Below are 23,841 nucleotides of genomic sequence, written 5' to 3' on the forward strand. Positions count from 1 at the left end.
TCTTTTTAAAAAATCATTTTATTAGGGGCTCACACAACTCTTATCAGAATCCATATATACATCAATTGTGTAAAGCACATTTGTACATTTATTGCCCTTATCATTCTCAAAACATTTGCTCTCCACTTAAGCCCCTGGCATCAGCTCCTCATTCCCCCCTCCCCCTCCCTCATGAACCCTTGATAATTTACAAATTATTATTTTGTTATATCTTGCACTCTTAAGATTATTGTATTGTTGAAAATCAGGAAAGGTTGCCTCAGGGTTGTGCCATCTCACCATATTTATTCAATTTGCATGTTGAGAAAATAATCTAAGAAGCTGGATTATATGAAGAAGAATGTGGCATCAGGATTGGAGGAAGGCTTATTAATAACCTGAGATATGCAGATTATGCAACCTTGCTTGCTGAAAGTGAGGAGGACTTGAAGCACTTGTTGATGATGGTCAAGGGTGCAGTCTACCTTATAGATTGCAACTCAATGTAAAAAAGACCCAAATCCTCACAACTGGGCCAATAGGTAACATCATGATAAATGAAGAAAAGATTGAAATTGTCAAGGATTTGATCTTGCTTGGATCCACAATCAATGCTCATGGAAGCATCAGTCAAAAGATCAAATGACATGTGGCATTGAGTAAGTTTGCTGCACACGATCTCTTCAGAATATTGGAAAGCAAGGATGTTACTTTGAGGACTAAGGTGGGCTTGACCCAAGCTATAGAGTGTTTTAAATAGCCTCACATGCATGTGAAAGTTGGGCATCGAATAAAGATGACTGAAGAAGAGTTGATGCATTTGGATTTTGGTGCTGGAGAAGAATATTGGAAGTACCAGGGTCTGATAAAAGGTCAAGTGTATCTTGGAAGGAGTCTTGTTTTAGGCAAGGATAGTGAGACTTTGTCTTATATACTTTGGACGTGTTGTCAAGACAGACCAGACCCTGGAGAAGGACCTCACGTTTGGTAACAGAGGGACAGCGAAGGAGAGGCAGGCCTTCAAGGAGATAAGTTGATCCCTTGACTGCAACAATGGGCTCAGGCACAGGACCAGGCAATGCTTCCTTCTGCTGTACATAAGGTTGCTCTGGGTCATAACTGATCTGACGACACCTAACAACAACTTATGGCTTTTACTTTTGTCTAAGTGTGGCTTTTCTTTGCTACCGTTTCTTTTGATAGGAACAGAACCTCGTTAGGCAGATGTGGGAGCTGTTCTTGTTCCTATGTGACAGATAAGAACACAGGTGTCAGTGTTATATCACGTGACCATCAAATCAATTGCAGGGTTGAAGCCTCCCAGCTGTGCTTTCTACACAGGAAATCCTACCCCTCAACTCTATCTATTCTCAGGCATTGGAATATTGCTTTTTATAATTACTAAACACTGAAGGGACAAATAGAAAAGGGAGCTATTTTCTAATAGGCCAATGGTTCCCAAAAGTAGGCTACAGATCCTGGTCTGTTTATGATGAAGTGCCTTATTTTAAAGTGAGAAAAGGAAACAAGTAAGATTTTTCTAAAGCTAAATTTATTCAATTTTAAGATTGTTCCCTAAATTGCAATTGTATCTTTCCTTCCTTTTAACTGTTAAAATGTTCTATTTTTATGAAATTAGGTGATGTAAAATTGATAGCAACCCCTTGTGGGATTCCAACTTTTGATTTTAAATCTGTTTTAATTCGTTCACTGCAACAATGGGTGCAAACCTAACACCAATTGTGCCGCGGATGCAGGACCAGGCAGTGTTTCCTTCTGTTGGCCGTAGGGAGCGATGAGTAAGAACTGGCTCAGTGGTACCTGAAAAGAACAACGTACTTGATAGGCATGGTTCTAGTCACGTGGAACGGTAGTGAACCAAAATGACAAAATCTTTGCCCTCACGAAGGGTATTCTAGGGTGGGAGATGGACTATACACAATAAATAGAGCTGAAGTGTTTAGAGGTTAGTGGCGGTGTTAATAAAAGCAAACCAGGTAAGAAAGACTGAGCAAATAAGAAGTGGCTGGGTTGCGATTTTAAAGAGTAGGCTTTGTTGAAAAAAGTGCCAACTGCGCAGACTTGAAGCCTGACATAACTTGGTCATGCAGACACCTGAGGTGAGTGTTCTGGGTTGTGACAGCAGACAGTGTAAAAGCCTTAAAATGGAGGTCTTGGTAGTCTATAAAGGCTGATGGTTCTTTGGGCCAGGGTGGTGGTAGTAAGAGGTAGTAAAGATATTGTGGTTATCTATTGAAGGTAGACTCAACAAAATATTATGATGGACTAGATTTAAGAGTCAGATAAAAACAGAAGTCTAGGTATTTGGACTGAACTACTGGAAAGACGGCATTGCCAACACTAGAGATGGGGAAGAATGCAGTTCCACAACCGTGTTAGTGGAGGCCCAGCTGGGACTCAGAGTTTAGTGGGGCATTCTAAAAGCCACATGGTGAGTGTGCGAGATGGACATAGGCTCTACGTAGTCTCATTCAAACCTTTTCCAAATTAATTACATATTTTTGGTTGGATTCTCTGGTTGCTTGAAAGATAGAACACATTTAGTCAGTATGACTAACCTATAATCAATTCATTTATGTCAGTAATACCGTATAACCTTAGGATTGAGTTAAAAGTCAGATTATTTTTTTCCTAAATAATGTTATTTCCTCGACAATTGTAAATAAAAGAACAATTTATTATATATGCCACAATTACAGAGCAGAACCCATACACTGGCAGCCCCTTCTAAGGTCACTCCTAACTACAGAGAACTTACCATAGCACCCTGCAGCATATCCTTATACTTCACTCCTCAAGTGGAATGATTTCTTATAGATGGCACCCTTCATTTAAAATATGTAGTTATTGAAATATTTGAAAACACTTGAATGACAATAAGAGGCACTGTGAGTCAGCATGGACTTGACGGCAGTAGAAGTGATTCCCCAGGAAGATGATTGGTAATGTTCTTTAACATAATACGACAGTGATGCTGAGGTGAACCAGAGTCATATATAAACTATAGATGCATGAGTGGATTTGGGGCTTGCCCTTCATTCTAGACTCAATCTAAGAACAATACATTCTTGTGCCATGGCCCTGCTTGATGCGTACTCTCATGAAGAGATCACTGAAGATATGGGTGTTATAGCAGTGTGGTGAAGAAATCAAATAGTGCTTGGCTATCAGAAAGAATGGCACCTGGGTCTTAAAGTCTTGTTTTCAAACAAGCAACCACCTAAGTGAGGTGTCAACTAAGTCTATATGGAAGCAGCACACCACCCTGTGTGATCCAAGGATTGTAAATAATATACTTTGAATCTAAAGAAGGGAATGGTATCAGGGCTTAAATTGTGAACACCTGGTTTTCAGAAGACTACGGATGACAGTGGAAAGCCAAATCCATTTACAGGGTCCCATTGTGGATTAACCTTTCTCTGAATCACTCCCTGACCACTTACCAGGGATATGACTAGCCTTGGAAGGAGACAGATTGTGTTGGAAAGTGGACTAATTCAGATGTAGGCAGGTTAAAATTCAATCCCTTAAAATTTGTTTTCTTTTGTGACCCATTTAAAATTCATTCTAGCTTTTATTATTTTTGCTTACTTTTTTATTGAAGTTTTCCTCTTTATTATTGTTAAATTTTTAGAAACATTAATGAAATGGTTTCTTAAATTTATTGGCAGGGAAGATTGGGAGGCATGAGTGGCTAATAATAATGAGTACAAGGAAGAAGCAAATGTTCTAAAACTGATGTGGTGATGATCGCACATTTCTTGATGCGATTGAACTATTGAATTGTATGATATGTATGTGAATTCTGTATATACTGAAGTATAAGCTGACCCGAATATCAGCCGAGGCACCCAGTTTTACTGCAAAAAATGGGCTGGAAAAAACTCGTCTTATACACAAGTATATAAGGTATATGTCAATAAAACTGTTGAAAAATGAATCTCCACTAAGATTAAATTCAGAAAACCAATGGGAAAGTCACCTAAAACATGGTCCTATCATCTTGATGGGCCGCTCTCACTTCCAGCATGATGAGACTGAGAAAATAACAGTTTTCTAAAAGACCACAAGAAAACCTTTTTAAACATTATTATTGCTATGAAGGAAAACTTCATGAGATGTTTTTGCTGAGAAAGTAACGCGGATTTGTACCATGATCTAATCCTAAAGGAGCAATTCCCAGCAGATGAGGGAGAGTCTAGACTCCTGTCTGCATGTCATCTAGGAGCCAACTTCTCTTTCCACAGGGAGGATTCTTCACCCACAAGCCCAAGCACTTTTTTTTTAAAGTGACAGATTATTACACTGTCACTTAAAGGGAATAAATCAAGGACTATTATATGCTTATCACTCCTCCTCTTTTATTGTTTTGTGAGATTTGGTTTCTTCTGGAAATTGGATCATGACAAATTGGGGAAGAAAAGACAAGTAGGAGGAAGAATTTAAGTGATCCAAATGGCTTTGAGAAACTCCATCTACAGAGAATCTAAAGATGCAAAGTAGTCACAAAAATCGGGTGTGCCCGTTGCTAGAATTTAAAACATCCCGAGCTCTGTGAAGTGACCACATACAATCGAAATAGGGTATGGGGATCAGGGTCCTGGCAACAGGCTACATCTTCAGTGCCGATGCAAGAATACTTAAGTAAACCCTCCTCCCCCCAAATCGCTGTATGGTAAATACAGGTATCACATCATTCCATAGTCCAATCACATCAAGCATTAAGTAAACTTTTAGCTAGAAAGGGAACAGAATGGGAAAATAACCAACAATATACTAGCGTTACCTTTGCATCAGGGTTGAATTTTCTCATCATACTTATTTAATCTGTATGCAGAAGAAATAACCAGAGAAGCTGGATCATATGAAGAACTTGGCATCAGGATTAGAGGAAGGCTCATAAAGAACCTGCAATATGCAGATGATACAACCTTGCTTGCTGAAAGTGAAGAGGACTTGCAGCACTTACTGATGAAGATCAAGGATTGTAGCCTTTAGTAGGGATTATAACTCATGTATAGAAAAGCAAAATCCTCACAACTGGACCAATAAGTGACATGCTGATAAATGGAGAAAAGATTGAATTTGTCAAGAATTGGTCTTGCTTGGATTCACAGTCAGTGCTAACGGAATCAGTAGTCAAGACATCAAACGACGTATTGCACTGAGTAAATCTGCTGCACAAGACCGCTTTAGATATTGAAGAGCAAGGATGTTACATTAGGACTAAGGTGCACCTGACATGTTCAGTCACCTCATATTCATGTGAAGGTTGGACTTGAATAAGGAAGACTGTAGAATGGATGCATTTGAATTGTGGCGCTGGCAAAGAATATTGAAAGTACCATGGACTGCCAAAAGAACAAACAAGCCTGCCTGAAGAAGTACAGCCAGAATGCTCCCTAGAGGTAAGGAGAGAGAGAGATTTTGTCTTGAGTACTTTGGGCATGTCAGGAGAGATCAGTCCCTGGAGAAGGACATCACGCTTGGTAAAGTAGTGGGGCAGCAGAAAAGATGAAGACCTTCAACAAGATGGATTGCCACAGTGGCTACAGTGAAGGGCTTACTGACCAGGCAGGGTTTTATTCTGTTGTGCATAGGGTCACTATGGGTCAGAACCGACTCGATGGCACTTAACAATTAATTTTTAGTAGCTTGAAGTTTGCCACAGTAAGGTTAACTATACCATGGAATTCATAAATGGTACAAAATTAGATTTTCAAAATTAGGTATTTTTCTTTCTCAATCCCTTCCTATTTTAAGTTTATTTTTCCCTTTCAGGATGTTTTGCTAGTTTACCATCAAACATAACTATCCACAAGAAATCCTGACGAGCTAATCACTTGTGACAAAGATACTTATAGGGAATTTGGGGGATGATTATTCTTTAAATAAGCATGGGACTTTTTAACATCCATCCTAGTAAGGTTTGATGTTTTATTATTATTCTTGAAATTCCAATTCTATCATGTTGTAGTAGAAAGAATTTGTTTAAAATGATTCCTTGCCCTTCTCCTTTTTTCATTAAAAGCTAGGGAGCTAGAACATACATGTGACAGGAACACTGTCTGCTTTCTAGCAAGCAGACACAGCACCACGATAAACTAGTTAATCACTGCCCAGAGTCAACACCAGAGAGAAACCAGACCTGCCTTTTTGTGAATGACAGTGTTAAAGAATGTAGCCCCTCTTAACTTCTCTGCACCTCATACATACAAATGACCTGTTCTGAGACAACCCTCAATGGTAATCACTTCACACCTCCATTTTCTTTCTTGTTATCACCAAGATTCAACAGTTTGTTTGGGCAATATTCTACCTTTATCTAACTTCTTCTATACAGGTCACACTGATGCAACAAGGACAGGTTTATATACCTCACACGTCAGATCCTATCAAGAAAGTTGGTAGTGACAGTTTGATAAGGACACCATAACTTGTTGAACTTGTTCTAAAAACAACAGCAGCAAACCACTCATCTCCTCACACTTTTTAATGACCTTGTTCTACAGTGTCCCCGTTTTTAGACGCATTACTGACTGTGTGGCCTCAGAGTATACAGGGCACTAGGGGCATGTGATGATGTGCGATTTGACATCACACTATTAGGAAGTCTAGAGAGATTTGTATTTACTTGAATTACCTATGGGAAAACCAGGGGCCCAGGTGAGTCCATTATAACTTTCACCTCACCAACAACGTTAGCCCAAGTTGACAAATGTCTTGTCAGATATTGTGGGAAAAATTGCCAGGAGTCTTCTCTCCTTTCTGCTGTCTAGAATGTCCAACATTGCCAAAGCCAAGGAAGAACAAGGCTGCTCAGACTTCTGTGTTACAGGATCATTTCTAGGGCAAAAATGAAAATAAACTCAAATACATAGAAACTTAGGATCAAACTTAAAGGCAAATTTTCTAACACAGTTTCTTTTTTTTTAAATCTTCAAACTTAAAAAAAATTAATACAGTTCAAACATATTCCTCTCTCTAAAGACTTTACTATGAGCACATTTTATACAAAGTTTAGTAGATAACATATTTCAAACTTTTCTAGAACATTGTTATTGCCATTATCTAGTTATATTCAAATAAATTTTATAACCATGGTGACATTACTTTGATAAGATTTCAATTCTGGTGGAATCTCGGACCTTTCTGATGCTGATATTGTAATTTGATGCAGGAAGGGGAACATTTAACTAATGTGAGCTTTAAATTTTGTCCTTGTTTTGTTCTTGTTCATGTAATAGGTGTCAGTTCCAACCTTATGTACAACAGGACAGAACATTTCCCCACCCTATTTTTTGCAAGGTCTGAGCCCATTGTTGCAGTCTCTAAAGAGCCCCGGTGGCATAGTAGTGATTACACGTTGGGCCATGATCTACAAAGTCAGCAGTTCGAAACCACCAGCAACTCTTCGGGAGAACAATGGGTCTTTCCACTTCCATAAAGATGTAGTCTTGGAAAACCACAAGAGCCACTCTGTTCTGCAAGGGTCGTTGTGAGTCAACAGTGAGTGAGGGAACTGCCGTCGGTCATCAGTCTGTCTCATGGCGGATCATCCTTTTCTTTTTTTGCTGACTCCACTTCACCTAGCTCGCTGTTCTTCCCCAGGGACTGATTCCTTCTGGAATGATGTCTAAAGGAAGTAAGACAAAGTCTCAATTTCCTGGATTCTCACCTAGTCTTTTTTGGCTTGTGCCCTGCAGGTCTATGGTTGCAACGATTCTTGGAAGCATGCTGTACTGGCACACACGGACACAGCAGAGGAGGCACAACAGAAAACCCCCTGGAGTACTTCAGCACAATGGAGCCCGTTGGAAAACCAACTCATTTTGTGGTTATTTGTGAATGTTCATGGATTTTCTTTTCTCAAAATAACCAATGCTGCTTTATTAACTTTCACCGCTACAAAGTGTTCCAGTGTGGATAATGAAACTTATGCACATTTAGCCATTCTCTGGTTGATCCTTTAACGTATACCTTACTACAGGTCTCCCTGATCAATGTGTGAGAATTTCTTTAGGGTATATACATATATCTAGGATTTGAATTTGTGGGTCACTGGATTTGCACATCTTTCATGTCACTGTTGTGTGACAATATTGCTATTGTGTGCCTTGAGTCAGTAACTCACACACAAAAAAACCAACAACACCCAACTTCCTCCCATGTCTCCCACCCTCCCTCCCCCCAAAATCCCAAACCAAGTTCACTGCCATTCAGTCGATTCCAACTCATATCAACCCTACATGACCGAGTAGAACTGCCCTTGTGCCTTTCAGAGACATAAATCTTTACGGGACTGGAAAGCTTCATCTTTGTCTCAAAGTGCAGGTGGTGGTTTTAAACCACTGCCCTTGCCGTTAGCAGTCCAGTGTTAACACAAGCTACCTGGGCTCTCATGACCCTCGATGATGCAGTGGAACTGCTCCACTGGACTTTCCAGGGGGGAATTTTCATGGCGATAGAGCCCCAGGGCTTTTTCCCCATGGAGCTGGTGGGGGGTTAACTAAGGTCCTTTCTGTTCGCAGTTGAGCTCTCAACCACAGCACCCATGGCTCCTTCACAAGGGAAGCACCATTAGCAGTGAGGTTTGCAGTCTTTAACAAGTCCCCAGGTCCACAGTTTTACCTTCAACAGTGGGGTGTGGACAAAAGTCAGCATTTCTAACATGTCCACAGAGGATGGTGCTGCAGTGTTGAATCTGGGCCTCTCCAGTGCTCTGATGAGACCCTATCTGAAAAGCTCTACCAGGTGAGGTAGGTGTGTCATAACTAAAAATGAGCTTGTGTATAATGGTAGCATTCAGATCTGAGAATGGATTAAATATAAACATGTACTGAATAGTCAGTATGGGTATCGTCATTGAAGGCTCACTGCTGGCGTCTTGCAGTGCTGAGAAGGGCAGTGGGTGGGCAAGGCCGCCCAGACAGTTTGAACTGCCTGGGCTGCATCCATAAAACCAAGGTGTGGGTGAAGGTGTGATCATTCACTTGGGGGTTCCTCAACATTGAAGGCATGAAGTTATTGAACCTTACTGATTTGGGTGAGCTCAGATATTTATAACCAAAGGAAGCAACACAAAACAAAAATGACACAATCCAACTTTATATTATATAGTTTTTTAAAAATTATATATAAGTTAGTACTATGGTAACAGAATGCTGAAGGGAAGTAGCCCTCAAATTCTTTTGAAGAGCTGATAAAAGTTGAAAAGGAAGCCTTCACACATTTAATGGCTGAAAGATACCAAAAGGCTTGCACAGCCTGGAAATGGTTAACATGTACTTTGGAAGCAGAGTTATTGTATTTCAGATTTAGCAATAGAAAAGGTCACTTAGGGGAAGAAAGAGCAGGAACCAGTAACTAAAGGCATTGCTAAAGCAATACCACAATTTCTAAAAGAAGATACTTCCCCCTCCAAAACCAACACCCTGAGGTGATGCTCTTGGGAGTAATGGCTGCTCTCAGGGCCATTTATTGCCAGCACGTTCTGGTGCTCACTACTGACATCTTATCTTCTTTCTTTTTTCTCCCGCAGGAGCTTTTTGCTTTCTTCTCGTCGTCTTTTAGTAACTGGGTTCCGAGGGTCGTAGATCTCAAACGTGTCCGAGTCTTGCATGCTTGCGTCTTTCACTTTTCTGCTTTTGTCCTCAAACTGAAGTACATGTGACATCCTAGAGAGGGAGGGAGATGGTTCAGTGACTCTGGCATAGGAGCTGAAAGCAGACATTCTGCACCACACTACCCTCGGCATAAAAAATTGCAACTATAAGGGCACAGTACACCAAGACGCGCTTATTGTTTACTAGTGCTATACCACATGGAAGCCAGCTTCTCCGAAAGCATACATTTGAAAAGCATGTCTGGAGTTCTGCTGGTTTGTGTTTCTAGTAGTGAGCCTCTTTGCCTCAGTCTTTGCTTGAAATTCCTGCCTTAGTGGGCAGTTAAAGGAGCTTTACCCAAAAGTGTTCCTTCAACTATACAATGCGAACACTCAGCTTCAGCCAGGCTGCAGAGCAAACACCCTGCAAAAAAAATCCAGTATCAAACACAATACAATCCAAATATCTGATTTTTTCTCTCCCAGTAGTTAAATGGAATAAAAGTCAGGAATACTCTAAGGAAATTTAAATGTTATGCTCACATGGTGTTATGACTTCCTTTTCGGGGAGGATACTGCATTGGGCTGCTAACTGCAAGGTCAGCATATCGAAACCACCAACTACTCTGTGGGAGGAAAATGAGGCTTTCTACTCCTGCACAGCGTCATAGTCTTGGAAGCCCACAGGGCACTTCTGTCCCACCTTCCAGAGCTGCTCTGAGTCGGCGTGGCCTCACTGGCAGTGAGTTTGATGGGTTCCGTGAGCTAATTTCCTGCCCTTACTGTTGATTACATTAAGTCCAGCAAACCTGCTTCCCCTGCTTTGTTGGCTCTCACTGCTCTTAAGGTATCAGCAGGTGCTTGAGTTATAAGTAGTGGGCAGTTGGGGATTCCTATTAGCGGGGAAATATGTGATTAGACTGTAGAGCAGTTGACTGAGTTTGGAAAGAGAGATGTTCATTTTTGTCCTTTTTGGGGAGGTTCAAACAAAATGATTAAGGATCCCTTTCCCCTCCCCCAGTTATTGAAACACTGTAGTTTTTTGCTTGTTTTTGTTTCTAATGGGCAAACCCAGAACTTCTCAGTCTCACAGCAGATAGGGTTAAATTGCCTCTAGGGCTAACACTCCTAATATGCATCAATTATAATACTCCTTTCCTTTGCGCTGTGCGAGCAGTGCTTGGCAGTAGGGTCTAGCAGAGCTCTCCTCGCTCTTGCTTTGCAGAAGCACAGGTAATGAAGGAGCTTTACTATGTGATAACCTCTGGTGGATATACCCAGATTTTGAGGAATTCTAAACAGGCTTTGGGAGACAAAACGTGACAGTCTTAGTGATCTTACAGTTACTAAACTGCTGCTCACCTTGGCTAACACGGGGAGATGCAGGCAACACATCTCCCATGAACGTCCCGCTCAAGGAAGTTTATTGGAATGCAATGCGCATGAGTGATATTATTACATGGATGCCCTAGCATCTACCTTCACTTATGGAATGAGGTAAATCACACTCAAATTTCTATACTTTAATATTAACACATTAAATTTCATAATTGATCCCTACACATCAGTGGTTCTCAACCTTCCTAATGCTGTGACCCTTTAATACAGTTCCTCATGTTGTGGTGACCCTCCCCCCACCCAACTATAAAGTATTTTCATTGCTACTTCATAACTGTAATTTTGTTACTGTTATGCATCGGGCGACCCCTGTGAAAGGGTCGTTCGACCCCCAAAGGGGTCGCAACCCACAGGTTGAGAACCGCTGCTGTACATGAATATGTCATATCACATGTAAGAACTGCTAAATTTGTACACTAATACTGCTTTACTGAACACCTTATTTAGAAAATGCTCCATGCAAGAGTAGAATCTGTTTTCTTGTGCTTTCATTGAAGCTAGTTAAAGTGCTAGCTTCTCAGAATAAGGTATCGTCCAACTCTTAGGAAAAGATGGATTGTTCTACAGCTACAGCAAACTAGAACCAGCACAAAACAGAATCAAACCTGATTTAGTCAATTAATGACTCACCTTGGTCTAAATGATCAGTGAGAACTCAATTCAGTGAATAAAACCCCTTTCAAAGCCAGCTCCTCCGTGACAGGCTCCTGCTTTCGAAAGTTCATCAATCAGTTGCAAACATCCCACTGAGCTTATTTCTGACAGCCTGACAGCAACAGCCTTTCCTCCATAATAGAGGCTGATGCCAGCCTCCCTCGAAACAACCTGACTCCAAACTCCACATAAGAATTGTTTTGCTTGGGAACATTATGCTTAACAAGCACAGTGCTTCTTTACTTATGTATGTAGCCAGGTAAACCTTGCAGCTTTCCAAATGACTCCGGTGTTGATACCAAGCCAATACTAGGATGTTGTTAGGCTTACATGCCTGCTAAGACAGCTTTGTTCAACGCACATATGTTGCTGGCTTGCTTCCTACTCACAGAGACCCTATGTACAACAGAACGGAACACCACGGTCCTGCGCCAGCCTCACACGTGCTATGTTGGAGACCCGTGTTGCAGCCACAGTGCAAACCCAACTTGTTGAGGGTTTCCTTTTTTTTTCACTGCCCCTTTCTTTACCAAGTATGATGTCCCTTTCCAGGGACTGGTTTCTTCTGATAACATGTCCAAAACAATGATTTTATTTTATTAATATCTTAGAATTTACACATTTCTCCTCCCTGATTTAAATACTATAATATATTGGATCCTAAAAATACAGGCACATTTTTTCTTAACATCCATTTCTAGTATGGACCATCCATGTTTCAAAAATTATTTTTATTACAATTCGTCAATTAAAAGTGTAAAGTGGTATCTAGTTAATGCTGACTCATACCGACCCTATAGGGCATGCTAGAACTGTCCCTGTGAGTTTCTGAGGCTGTAACTGCTTATAAGAGTAGAAAGCCCCATCTCTCTCCTTAGGGGCAGCTGGTGCTTTTGAACTGCTGACCTTGTGAAATCTCAGCCCAACTCATAGCCATGATGCCACCACGGCTCCTGTAAAGTGGCACAGTGGTGGCAAAACATGAAAATGTAATTCATGTCATTGAACTGCAGACTTTCCAGTGTTGTGTGAATGGATGTTTTAGTATATATAGTTCATCACAATAAATGGAATAAAATGAAATGAAGTATAAAAGAGGGCACCATATTCCATTCTATAACATGGGAATCTACAAGTACAGTGAACCCTCGCCACTTCGTGCTTCGACTTCCGCGGCTTCACTCTATCGCGGTTTTTGCGTAACAGCGCATGCTCTGTCATTACTGCCACTGATTGGCTCATACTGTACACGCTTGATGCCATAAATAATATAATAAATAATAAATGATAATTGTAACGTCCAAAATGTTTTACTGTATTTTCCCTTTTTCGTTCAATAAATTGGGTAATACGAGTGTAATAGTGACTAAAGGGTGTTTTTTCATGTCCTCTATGCTCTAACTATGAAAATATTTGATTTACAAATAAGGAATCCTACTTCGCGGAATTTCATTTATCACGGTACGGTCTAGAACCGATTAACCGCGATAAACGAGGGTTCACTGTACTAGATTTAGTTGGCTGTGGAACAAGAAATCAAAACTATACAAAGAACAACAACAGCACAAAGTCTACAAAAAGAAACACATTTTCTTACAAATGCAAAAAAAAAAAAAAAGAGAGAGAACCATAAATTTAAGTAGCTGTCTTTTTCAACTATTTGCTTCATACACGACTACACTAAACAAGTCCAACATTTTGATTAATAACAAACTTAAACCCAGAGGAAAGAAGGGGCTATCGGCTTACAAACTACTTCAGCTTTAATACCCTTATACTTAGCATGGCTGGTTACTCTGCAATCATAATGAATCTTTAATAGAAATCAAAGCATAATCAAAATGCTTCACCCATTTATCTTTCAACATGCTTCGGTCACTTCATCTTAAAAAGCAAAACAAAACAGTTATTATGATTTTCAGCATAATAAACTCCTGACCTACGTGCCTTCATAAATCACAGAGTGCAGAGAATTGAAAGCATGCCCACATTTTACAGTCCCCTGTGAGAATACACATGCAGACTTACAATACAGACTTAATTCGACTACATACGGGTCTGGTAGTTTACAATCTTGCATGTCCCAATAACTCAATACTATCTGCTCTGTGGCTGATTATGGATTTGGCCCGACAAGAGCAGTGAATTTTTGGGAATCATTTATACACTGATCATTTACATATGAAAATTTTAAACTTGTTCACTTGAAGGCAAAGACAAAAATTTAATTCTGAATAGTAAAATAGTTAACCTGGGTTCTGATTCTCAATCACTGACTTTAATTTAGAAGTATGGATGCTTATCCTTTTCATAAAGTCTGTGCATGGCAGGTAACTTAAAAAGAATGGAACTGTGTGATCCCTGAACAATGAAGGAGGTTAGGGGTGCTGGACCTCCGGCAATTGAAGTGGACTCTCTCAATTTAACTACTAATAGTTCACTGCTGATTGAAAATCTTACCACCAATAATATTAGCAGTCAAATAATACATATTTTGTACGCAATTGGTATCATATACTGCACCTACATGAAGATGTGTTTTCAATATGAGATCAAAAAGTATTTTACAAAAAGTGCAAGGTTTTCATGCCTGCAGCGTCACTGCAGCAACAGCCTCAGGATTTCCTTTTCTTGTACAAGGGCTCTTCCCCAGGGTCCCTTTCTCTTGAAATGGCAGGCACCCCGGCGGGAAAGCACAATGGACAGGCCACATCAAGTCACTCAAGTTTTCTTGTCATGTCCCCTTTCTTCTCTGCTTCTTGGGAACACTCCCAGCACCACCGTGGCACCTTGTAGGGTCCCATAGTTCTATGCAAGGCTTACAACACGGCACTGAATACTATGAGAAATACACGAGAGCCCCAAGAGATAATTTTTTTAAAAACTGTAATATGTAATTTACTGGAGAGATGAACTGCTCGTGTAGAGATAATTAGCAACAGACGGTGTTTTTTAAAGAAAACCTTATCTCAGTGGACCCATGTAGTTCCAACCTGTTCAAGGGTGAGCTGTATAAATACAATTATGTAAGTGATTCTTGGCACAGGACCTGGACCTTGACTATCTTGACATCCAGTTTTTAAAGGTCTCATGCAATTGTGAAATAAATGAAGACAGGACATCAATTGATGTTAATGAAGAGCGCAGGAGAGGAGTAGACTGAAGTGGCTCAACAGAGAACTCCGATAAATCATTTCTTTCTGGTTGAAAAGGCACTTAAATTATATATGCTTAAATAATGTAAGCAGTTATCTTTCTCATTGGCAATTCTATAAACAACTCTTGGACAACCTAAAACCAATAGCCATCAAGTTGATTCCAACTGATCGTGACCCTATATAGGGTTTCTGAGACTACACATCAGACAGCCTCAATCTTTCTCCCTCAAAGCGGCTGGTGAGTTTGAACTGCTGATCTTGTGGTTAGCAACCCAGGATCTAACCCACAGTGCCACCTGGGCTTGTTTTCCAAGTCACCTTAATTTAGGAATTATCATTCATTCCTTAAATTATTGCAAGAGTCCTAATTGTTTTATATCTACACAATTTCTCCCTTGAAATCTCTAAAAATTCTAAAATAATCTTTCCCATACATTGCTTTTATAGTATTCTTTGATTAGGAACTACCAGCTGCCAAATTAGTCTAAAAAGTCTCAGCCTGACCCTTGAAACACTCTTAGAAAAGGATGCTTCCCATTTCACTAACATTATTTGTTCTCTTTTTTCCACTGTTAGCACTTTAGCAATTACCCCTTGTGAGCAGCTGGTTAGTTAGTTGTTCAAGGCAAAATGTTATCTTCTTCACAGTTGTATTTCCAGTGTTGGGCATGGTGCTTGTTTATGGAATGAAAAAACCTCAGACCCTTGGTATGGCCCAGACCTGCAGGCTAGTCCTAGTTGGTTTGCCAAACTAACACTTGACCTCCTTTTCTGGGCAAGGACTGTCTTTTAGTTCTATGACCCAGTAGTCCTACAATGTCTAACAGACTCTGTAGAAAGTCTCATGCTCAGTGCAAGCCCAACTTTTCATGACCTTCCATAGCTCAGTTCTTGCATGTCAGTGACTGCTAGCTTTGATTCCTTGTCAGATTCTGGTAAGAGCTTAACTATGTTCATTTTCATCTCCTGGAGTACCCATTGTAGAACCAGACAGATAGGACACCTTAAGGCAGCTCTGTTTCTCAAAGGGTGTTCTTAGGACTTGAATCAACATCGAATGCAGGTTGCACATTTGAATCACCTGGTTTTCTTTTCTTTTTTTTTTTTAAACTATCAATGCCAGGCTACCTCCCTCCAGAGATACTGATTTAACTATCTGGGAGTGGGGTCCCAGCATCAATAATTTTTAAAACTCCCCTGGTGGTTCTTAAATGCACCTAATGTTAAGATCACTGGACTAAAGTTTAAGATCTTTTATGCTCTCAGGTTGATTGCGTTCATCAGCCACTTGTCCTTTTAGAGAGGGCAGGCTCTTAATGACAAACTAGTCACATCTGAGTCGACTACCTGAAATGACTAACCTCCAGGGCAACAGCCATTTCTTATACATGGGTTGTGAATAAGGCAATGACCTAGATTCAGTTATTCTTTCAGCAAGCACCTGAGAGCTTGATAGGTGTGGGGCCGAGTGACAGACAGTGTGGACACAAAGTCGGCTCGACTCTCCTGAACACACACAGACCCTACAATGAGACAAATGCTTCTCTTGTAATTGCTGCCGACTGTGAGAGGCACACACTGCACAGTTTATAAAAAGCTTCCCCCTGTTGTCTAGTACTCTCACAGTCGCTGTCTGAGGTGGGCAGGAAAGCCCCTTTCTCATCCTTGTCTCACAGAGCACCTTCAAGATCTGGCACGTTACGTAGTTGGCCAGCTAGGCTTCTTCTTGACTGTCTTCGGAGGTAATCCACTTTCATTTTGTGAAGATGGATTCCACTTTGGAAATAAAAGTCAATTCAGAACTAAGTCTACTGCTTATTCTAAAACTAAAATTTTTTTAATGTAACTATATAAAGGGATAAGAAAGAATACCTGTGCAGTTTTCAGGTTGGCCTTTCAGCTTAATTCCAAAAGACTCATTGAAAAAGATGCCTTGAGCAAGTGAGAGCATCTTGACAGTTACCTCTCACTAAGGCGGCTGCTTCAATTTAAGAAAAGGCTTTCATTTTCACTGTCAACTCTACTGCTTATCAGTAACTGCTGCTGCAAACACAAAGACACACTACTTACTTTTTCCTATGCATGTATATGTGCATACACATATATGTATTGAAGATAAACATGTATGTAAACCTCCCTGCCATCGAGTCGATGTCACGGCATAGCAACCTTATAGCAGAGTGGAAGTACCTCCTGCGGACTTTGGAGACTATAACTGTTCACAGGATTATAAAGGCCTTTCTCCCAGGCATAAAAAAAGGAGCTTCAAAAAGTATATGAAAAATTTTAATTATCTTTTAATTCCATTTTCCACAAACTTATTGATGCCCCTTTATGTATGTGTATATATATTCCCCTTTATAAACAGTGTTTTCAATAAAATCCATGTTAAAAAATAGTTGTATATATCCCTAACTATTTCCATAGCGTGGACATTTTTTTTGCCTTCCCAGAATTCCAGAAGCAAATTATAACTCCTCCTACTCTACCTGTTTGGCCTAGATGACACACTTTGTCCTTGAATAGGCCTGCTCAGAGTAACCAGCCTTGACTCAAGGGCTATTCCTGAAACTGGACCGTAAGTGCTAACTTCCAGGATGGCAGTTCAAACCCACTAATCAATTTGTATGAGAAAGATCAAGATTTCTGCTCCCCTGAAGATTTACTGTTCTAGAAACCCCACGTAGGGTTGAGATGAATTGGAATCCACTCAATGGCGATAGCGGATGGGTTGGTTATAATGGAAAAACAAGCCTAAAGCTGCTGGAGACCATCCTTACCTCTCCTGAGGTACCATGCATTGAACTGTGCCTTCTACAAATGAATGTTCTAAACCCTAAACCCTCATGGAGTAGTGGTTAAGTAGTTGGCCAGCTAGGTTGGTGGTTCAAATTCAGTAGAAAGACGTGACAGTCTGTTTGATAACCTTGTGCATCCTATGGACTAGTTCTACCTTGTCCTCTAGGGTCACTGCAAGTCAAAATTAATGGGAAAGCAATGGAATAACTGGTCACCATTCCCACTTCATTTGGGAATTTTTGTTTTGTTATATTTTTGTAGTTTGTGGTTTAAAGTCAAACACACTTATCTGCTCCCATACAGATAAAAAGTCTCAGACACCCGTTGGAGCTATTCTCCTGTTTTATAAGGCCATTATTAGTAGGGACTGACTCACTGGCAGTGGGCAGCTATGAAAGAATATTACTATAAGTTCTAAGTATCATAACCATTTTTATTCTGTGGTTCTCAGATGTTGTTTAAAATATAAAGTTATTGTTGAAAAATTCTGTCATTTTTCTATGATTTCTAGAATATATTTAAACAAATAATTGAATGATTCCTTACAGTTCTATATTTTATTTTAATGACCAGAATATGTTTTAATTAAAAACCTAATCAATTTCTACATTTTAGGGCTTTTATCCATTACTGATTTTAAGTAATGTAGGTTTCTCTTTTTATAAATGTTCAAAGCTTTTTAAAAAAGGAAATAAAGAATGCGAGCTTAAGTATCAGCACAAAGAAATAAGAAGTGTAAAGCATTAAGCAGAGTAATTCATAGGAACAGACAGACAAAACATGACTATGCTTAGAAATAAAACTGTTTTTTTGTTTTTTTTTTAAAAAGAGGCCAGTTGCATGTCCAGTAGAAAAGGTACCACCGTGTATGACCATGAAGGACAGAAGGGACCAAGGAGGAGGAAGGGTCAAGGAGGAGAAGATGAGAATGGGAGCCGGAAGCAAAGCAAATGTGTCAGAAATGGTACGATGCTCAAGAGAGAGACTGAGAAACTGATAAGAGAAAAATAGGAACGAAAACTATAAAATATTGAGCAAAACGTAAGAATGAGAAGAAAGAAGAGTAAGTGCACAAAGAAAGCGGAAGACAGCCTGATCTCTGGAACAAGAAAACCGAAGAGAAAAGCCACTAGATGTTCTTTTACATTTCACCCCTGAAAGGGCAAAATCGCCTTGGTTCTGAAATTGAAAGGAATTGCCAGGATTGATTGGTAATCCTGTGTGGTAAATGTTAGATTTACCACAAATGTGTGGTAAATGTTAGAGTCTCACTGTAACTTCTATTTCTACCCAAAATAACTCAAGCCCATTTTATTTATTGTGCTCAAGTGAATTGTCTGCATACAAAGAACAAAATATGTTGAATTTAACTCGGTTATCTGCACTGACACCAGAGAGAAGAGATATTAATAATTCAAAAATGGTGGGCAATAGAAAGATAATTGACAAATATCTTTGGAATAAGATTTTATATGTGGTCATGTGAAATGTCCTAAGAGTAACATCATCACATAGAACAAAATGCAGCTAGTTACTATCTACTCCATGACTTTGTTAATCCATTGTGAATTTGTTTAGTGTAGCAGGGAGGTAGAAAAGAAAAACTCATCAAATGTCTCATGGAAACATTTGTATAAATAATGCCATAAAATAGTTATCAAAACTCTGTGAGATGACTTCACACTTTTTAGACATTTTGTATTCCTCATGTTACTTATTTTCCACATGTGATGTTTTCCATTGTTTTGAGGGTATGGAGTTTGTCTAAAGACAGATTGTTCCCTTCTTGGCACTATGGCTGCAATTCAGGTAGCTGCCACCTGTTATGTTATAGTGCCTTTTTGATTGCATGCTTTATTGTCTAAGTTTTTTACAGGTATAGATAACTGAGTTAGTTTATTGTGCCAGCCTGGCTGATAAACACATGTGGGGTTAATTGAAGGGCAGAGAGATAAATGGCTTGGTGAACCCCGCCTTTCTAGTTCTCAAGTCTCTTGCTTTCTGCTGGTCGGACCAGGGTGCAGCTGCCTTAGCCAGTTCCCTGATTTAGCTGGCAAGGCTTACTTCCTTAAAGACATCCCTGAGGAGACGCTACATGGACCTACCTGATGCAGCCCTGGGTGCTTGAGCACCTGTGTGGAGACCCCTGCCAGCGCTGAGATGCTTACACACTCACTGACTCTGCTTTCCTCCTGCAGTCGGCATCATTGCATCTGTTTTGTGAAATGGAGGGGGACTTTGTGGAATGGTGTTGGACATATGGGTTAATGTTGGACTTGTGGGCTTGGGCAGCACTAGGTTGGGATGTTTTCTTGATGTGCACTTAACCTTTATATAAAGCTCTCTATTATACGTGAGTTTCTATGGATTTGTTTCTCTAAAGTACCCAGACTAATACAATACCTAAACAAATGTAGAACATTATCCAGTCACTTATGTTTTTAAAATAGAAATACGTGCTGAGCAATAAAGGGCCAAGTTGCCACACCAAATATTAAGCAGTATTATATAGCTACATGCATTAAGCCAGGAAAACACTGATACCGCGATAGACAGAAAAGTCAAGGGAAAACAACAAACAGACCTAAAAAATATACCCGGCTTCATCTCTGATAAAAGAAAATATTGAGGATCAATGGGCTAAATGTATGATGACTCAATTTTGTATTTAGCAATTTGGGGGGGAAAAAGTCACATCATTGGTCTAATATTATACAACAAATAAACTCCAAATGGATTAAATATATAAGAATACTTGAGAAAGATCTATGGCTAAGTATTTATATGACCTTGGGATTATGATGATCTTCAGAATCACACCAGGCAGAACACATGGAGGAAAAGACTGGCAAGTCTGGTAACGTAAAAATTTATACGCCATGTTGGAAAGGTCAACTACCAGGAACCAATATATTAAAATTAACACACAGTAGAAATTGGCAAATAATACATTCACAAGGCGGGCTTTAAAAAGCTGATGAAAAAGTGGAATTGAAAGTTATTAACTTTTAACACAACACAGATATGGAGAAAGCAGTCATGTCATACATTATTGATACAGGTGTAACTCAACCTGCTGGAAGATAATCTAGGAAAAATGTTACCAAAAGCATATGAGTGGACAGAAATCAGAACGTGGCTGGGGTTCAATTATCTGGAAAGGGATCTGGGGACATTTTTAATTGGCAGGACTTCTTTTAGATACGGTTAAAGTATTAGAACAACTGTTCCTTGATTGCTCGTGTATGATGATGATGATATATAGTCAATTCATATGATCCTTCTCTAGCCATAATCCCTATGTGATGTACTATAAATTCTCTCTTCTACGCCTAAGCCACAGGCATATACATAAGGCACCAGCATAGAGACAGACTTTATGGTACATCACATACGACGTTATGGCTAGAAAAGGGCCACATTAATTGATTATATCTCACCATCGTACACGAGTGTGGTAGTTACAGAATCTAGTGTCAATTTGAGAGGATTACGAGTGAAGGGGTGGAGTCTGGCCTGTCAATCAAGATATAACCAATTAGGCTTTTGTGTGGGCATGGCCTTCTCCTGAGAATTGTGGGAACACCTGTATTTCCTCCTTGGAGGCAGGAGACCCTTCTCTCTCTGTTCACTCCCTGAGAGTCGCTCTACTGACAAGACACATGGCGCTAGACCCTGGGAACTGAAGCCACATGGACCTACCCTGATGCAACCAGACCTCAGGAGCCGGAAAAGCCACGTAGAGACCCTGGCCAACACTGAGATGCTTACTAAGCCATGGGATCCACAAGACGTTCCCACCCACTGACCTGTGATCTTCCCACATGTGGCATCATTGCATGTATCTTGTGAGTCTGAAGAGGACTTTATAGATTGGTATCAGACATATGGGCTAATATTGGACTTATGGACTTGATCTGGACTGGGCTAGGATGTTTTCTCAATATTCAATTGCTCTTGTATATAAATCTCTTTCATATATATATATAGATAGATAGATAGATAGATAGATAGATAGATAGATAGATAGATATGTCTATGAATTTGTTTCTCTAGTCTACCCAAACTAACACAATGAGGAATCAAGGAGCAGTTGTTATAGTACTTTAACCATATCTAAATGAAAGTTAGATGATGCTTAAAGCACGTGCCACGGTGGTATAGCGGCTATGCATTGAGCTGCTAATCGCAAGGTCAGCAGTTTGAAATAACTGGCTGCTCCATGGTAGAAAGACAAGGTTTTCTACTCCTATCAAGAGTTACGGTCCTGGAAACCCAAAGGGGGAGTTCTATTTTTTTTTTTTCAGTTAAAAAATTTGGGGGTTTAATGCTCTTAATCACATAAAGGCAGTTCTATTCTGCCCTAGAGGGTTACCATGAGCCAGAATGTTAACAAGTTCACCTTCGGTTTATGCCTGTGACTATCAGCTCATTTTGGAGGCAAAGGCCGAGGCACCACTAAATGGTTGAGAGGCTGAGGACTGGAGAGAAGCTCGGCTATTGGCTTAGGAGAGGTTTTGCAATGGACCAATGATGATATCCTAAATGTTTCTTGCAGATCACAGCCCAATTCTTAACCACTATGCCACCAGGGCTCCAGCCTAAATGTTTCTTTATCCTGGCTGTGGTAACCTGGTAACTTTCCTGATAAACCCCCTTAATCATAAATATTGTCTGGGAATTCTGTGTGGTCACTGGAATGAATTACTGAAGCCAGCAGAAAAGTAGAGTGCTGTGGGAGGAACAGATGTGTCAGCAGAGGTACAAAGCAGGATGGAGGGTGGACGCAGGCATGTCTGACTTCTGCCTCTTGGCAATAAGTCAGCTATGCGCACCCTCCTTACCTTCCCACCCGCAGCTATTTTCGCAGACGGTGATCTTTCTTTGCACTGGCTTTGTTACTATCTGTAACTACCACTGTGAAATGACTTTATTTTTTACTATATTACAGTAATCCCAAGGATCTCTGCTTCCTAAATTCCTTTCTAAAAAACTACTTGTGTCTATGCAGCTTTTCTCTGTTCCAAGATATGCCTGTCAGCTAAAAAAAAAATTCCTGGGAGTCCACAAACCATGACTCTACATTCCCCATACAGGCAAGGCAATTTTGTCCACCCGCCTCTTCTTTCACTGTAGCTAAACACTGCCAGCCTCAGCATTTTATAATCTATTAACAGCTAAAGAACCAGATTTTTTAAAAAAACAAAAAAAGCAAGACTTACTTTTCTTCTTTTCTCAACAGAATCTAAAATAGAATGGACATGTGCACATTCTTCTATACCACAGATACCATTACTGAAGTAAATTAATATTTACCATTGAGGCTACAGATCAGGAGGATGTGATGTTTATCAATTCAGACAGGTTTGCTTGTGCTGCTTGGGTCCTGTGTATCAAGGCTTACAAATACCATCTAGTACTAAGCATCACCATCCTCTCTTGAGCCTATTAGTTAATGAGAATTTTCTGGGAATCAGGCATTGTGCTGAGTCTTTTGCATGAGTTATCTCACTTAATTGTAATAATTACTCTGTGGTAGATACTGTTATCTTCATTTTACAGTTAAGGTAATTGAAGCAGAGAGGTTAGGCAGCATGCTTATCTCACTCCGCAGTCACTGGCTGGGTAGGGATGTGAACTCATTTTTACTTGGTAGTCCCTTGTATGGCTAGATGGCTATTCAATATGAGGAGGTACAGAGTAAGTATTCACCACAGCAGTTACGGTGGGAAAAAGAATGGCTTCTTAAGAAGCTAGTGTGACGGTGAATTTCTTTAAAAGAATGTAGAAAGTGTTCTGAAGATGAGAATGAGTGACATACATTTGTAAGAGTGACAGTGCTGCCATTTACAAAAACAATGGCCACAGAGTTGGTTCCTCCTCATACAGACCCTATAAGCAGGGCAGAACTGCCCTTGTGAGTGTCGGAGACGGTAACTTTTTACAGGAGTAGAAAGTGTCATCTTTCTCTCATGGAGTGGCAGGCGGTTCAGAACTGACGACTTTCTGGATTGCAACCCAAAGTGTGGCCCAATATGCCACCAGGCTCTGGTACCATTTATAAGATAATAGAATTTCCCCATGAAATTTTTGAAGCCCCTTCATATTCCACGATTGTGAGCAAATAATCTAATTTCTTTGTTCTTCAGTTTCCTTATCTATTGAATGGTAATAATATGCTTAAAAATCCTTTTATTGGGGGCTCTAACAGCTCTTATACCGCTCCGT

General features: G+C 40.0%; 1 protein-coding gene across 5 annotated transcripts in view; it reads right to left on the reverse strand.

Moving 5' to 3' along the window:
• Nucleotides 1-562: 562 nt before the first annotated feature.
• Nucleotides 563-23,841, reverse strand: part of CWC27 (CWC27 spliceosome associated cyclophilin) — a 302,723-nt gene continuing 279,444 nt past the window's right edge. The window contains exons 14-16 of one of the 5 annotated variants that reach the window (XR_006679578.1): nt 9,512-9,677; nt 6,689-6,846; nt 563-1,800 (exon numbers count right to left, since the gene is read on the reverse strand). Coding sequence is in view for 4 of the 5 variants with exons in the window: in XM_045285119.1 (XP_045141054.1) it covers nt 9,515-9,677 (163 nt within the window). In the remaining variant the exon portion in view is untranslated. Of the gene's footprint in view, nt 1,801-6,478; nt 6,847-9,092; nt 9,678-23,841 lie in introns of those variants that run through there. The other 4 variants (XM_045285119.1, XM_045285120.1, XM_045285121.1 and 1 more) reach the window with 4 other exon arrangements.

The sequence above is a fragment of the Echinops telfairi genome, unplaced genomic scaffold (genome assembly GCF_000313985.2).
Source record: "Echinops telfairi isolate 266 unplaced genomic scaffold, ASM31398v2 ScPeMD7_7469;HRSCAF=8507_1, whole genome shotgun sequence".
NCBI lineage: Eukaryota > Metazoa > Chordata > Mammalia > Afrosoricida > Tenrecidae > Echinops > Echinops telfairi.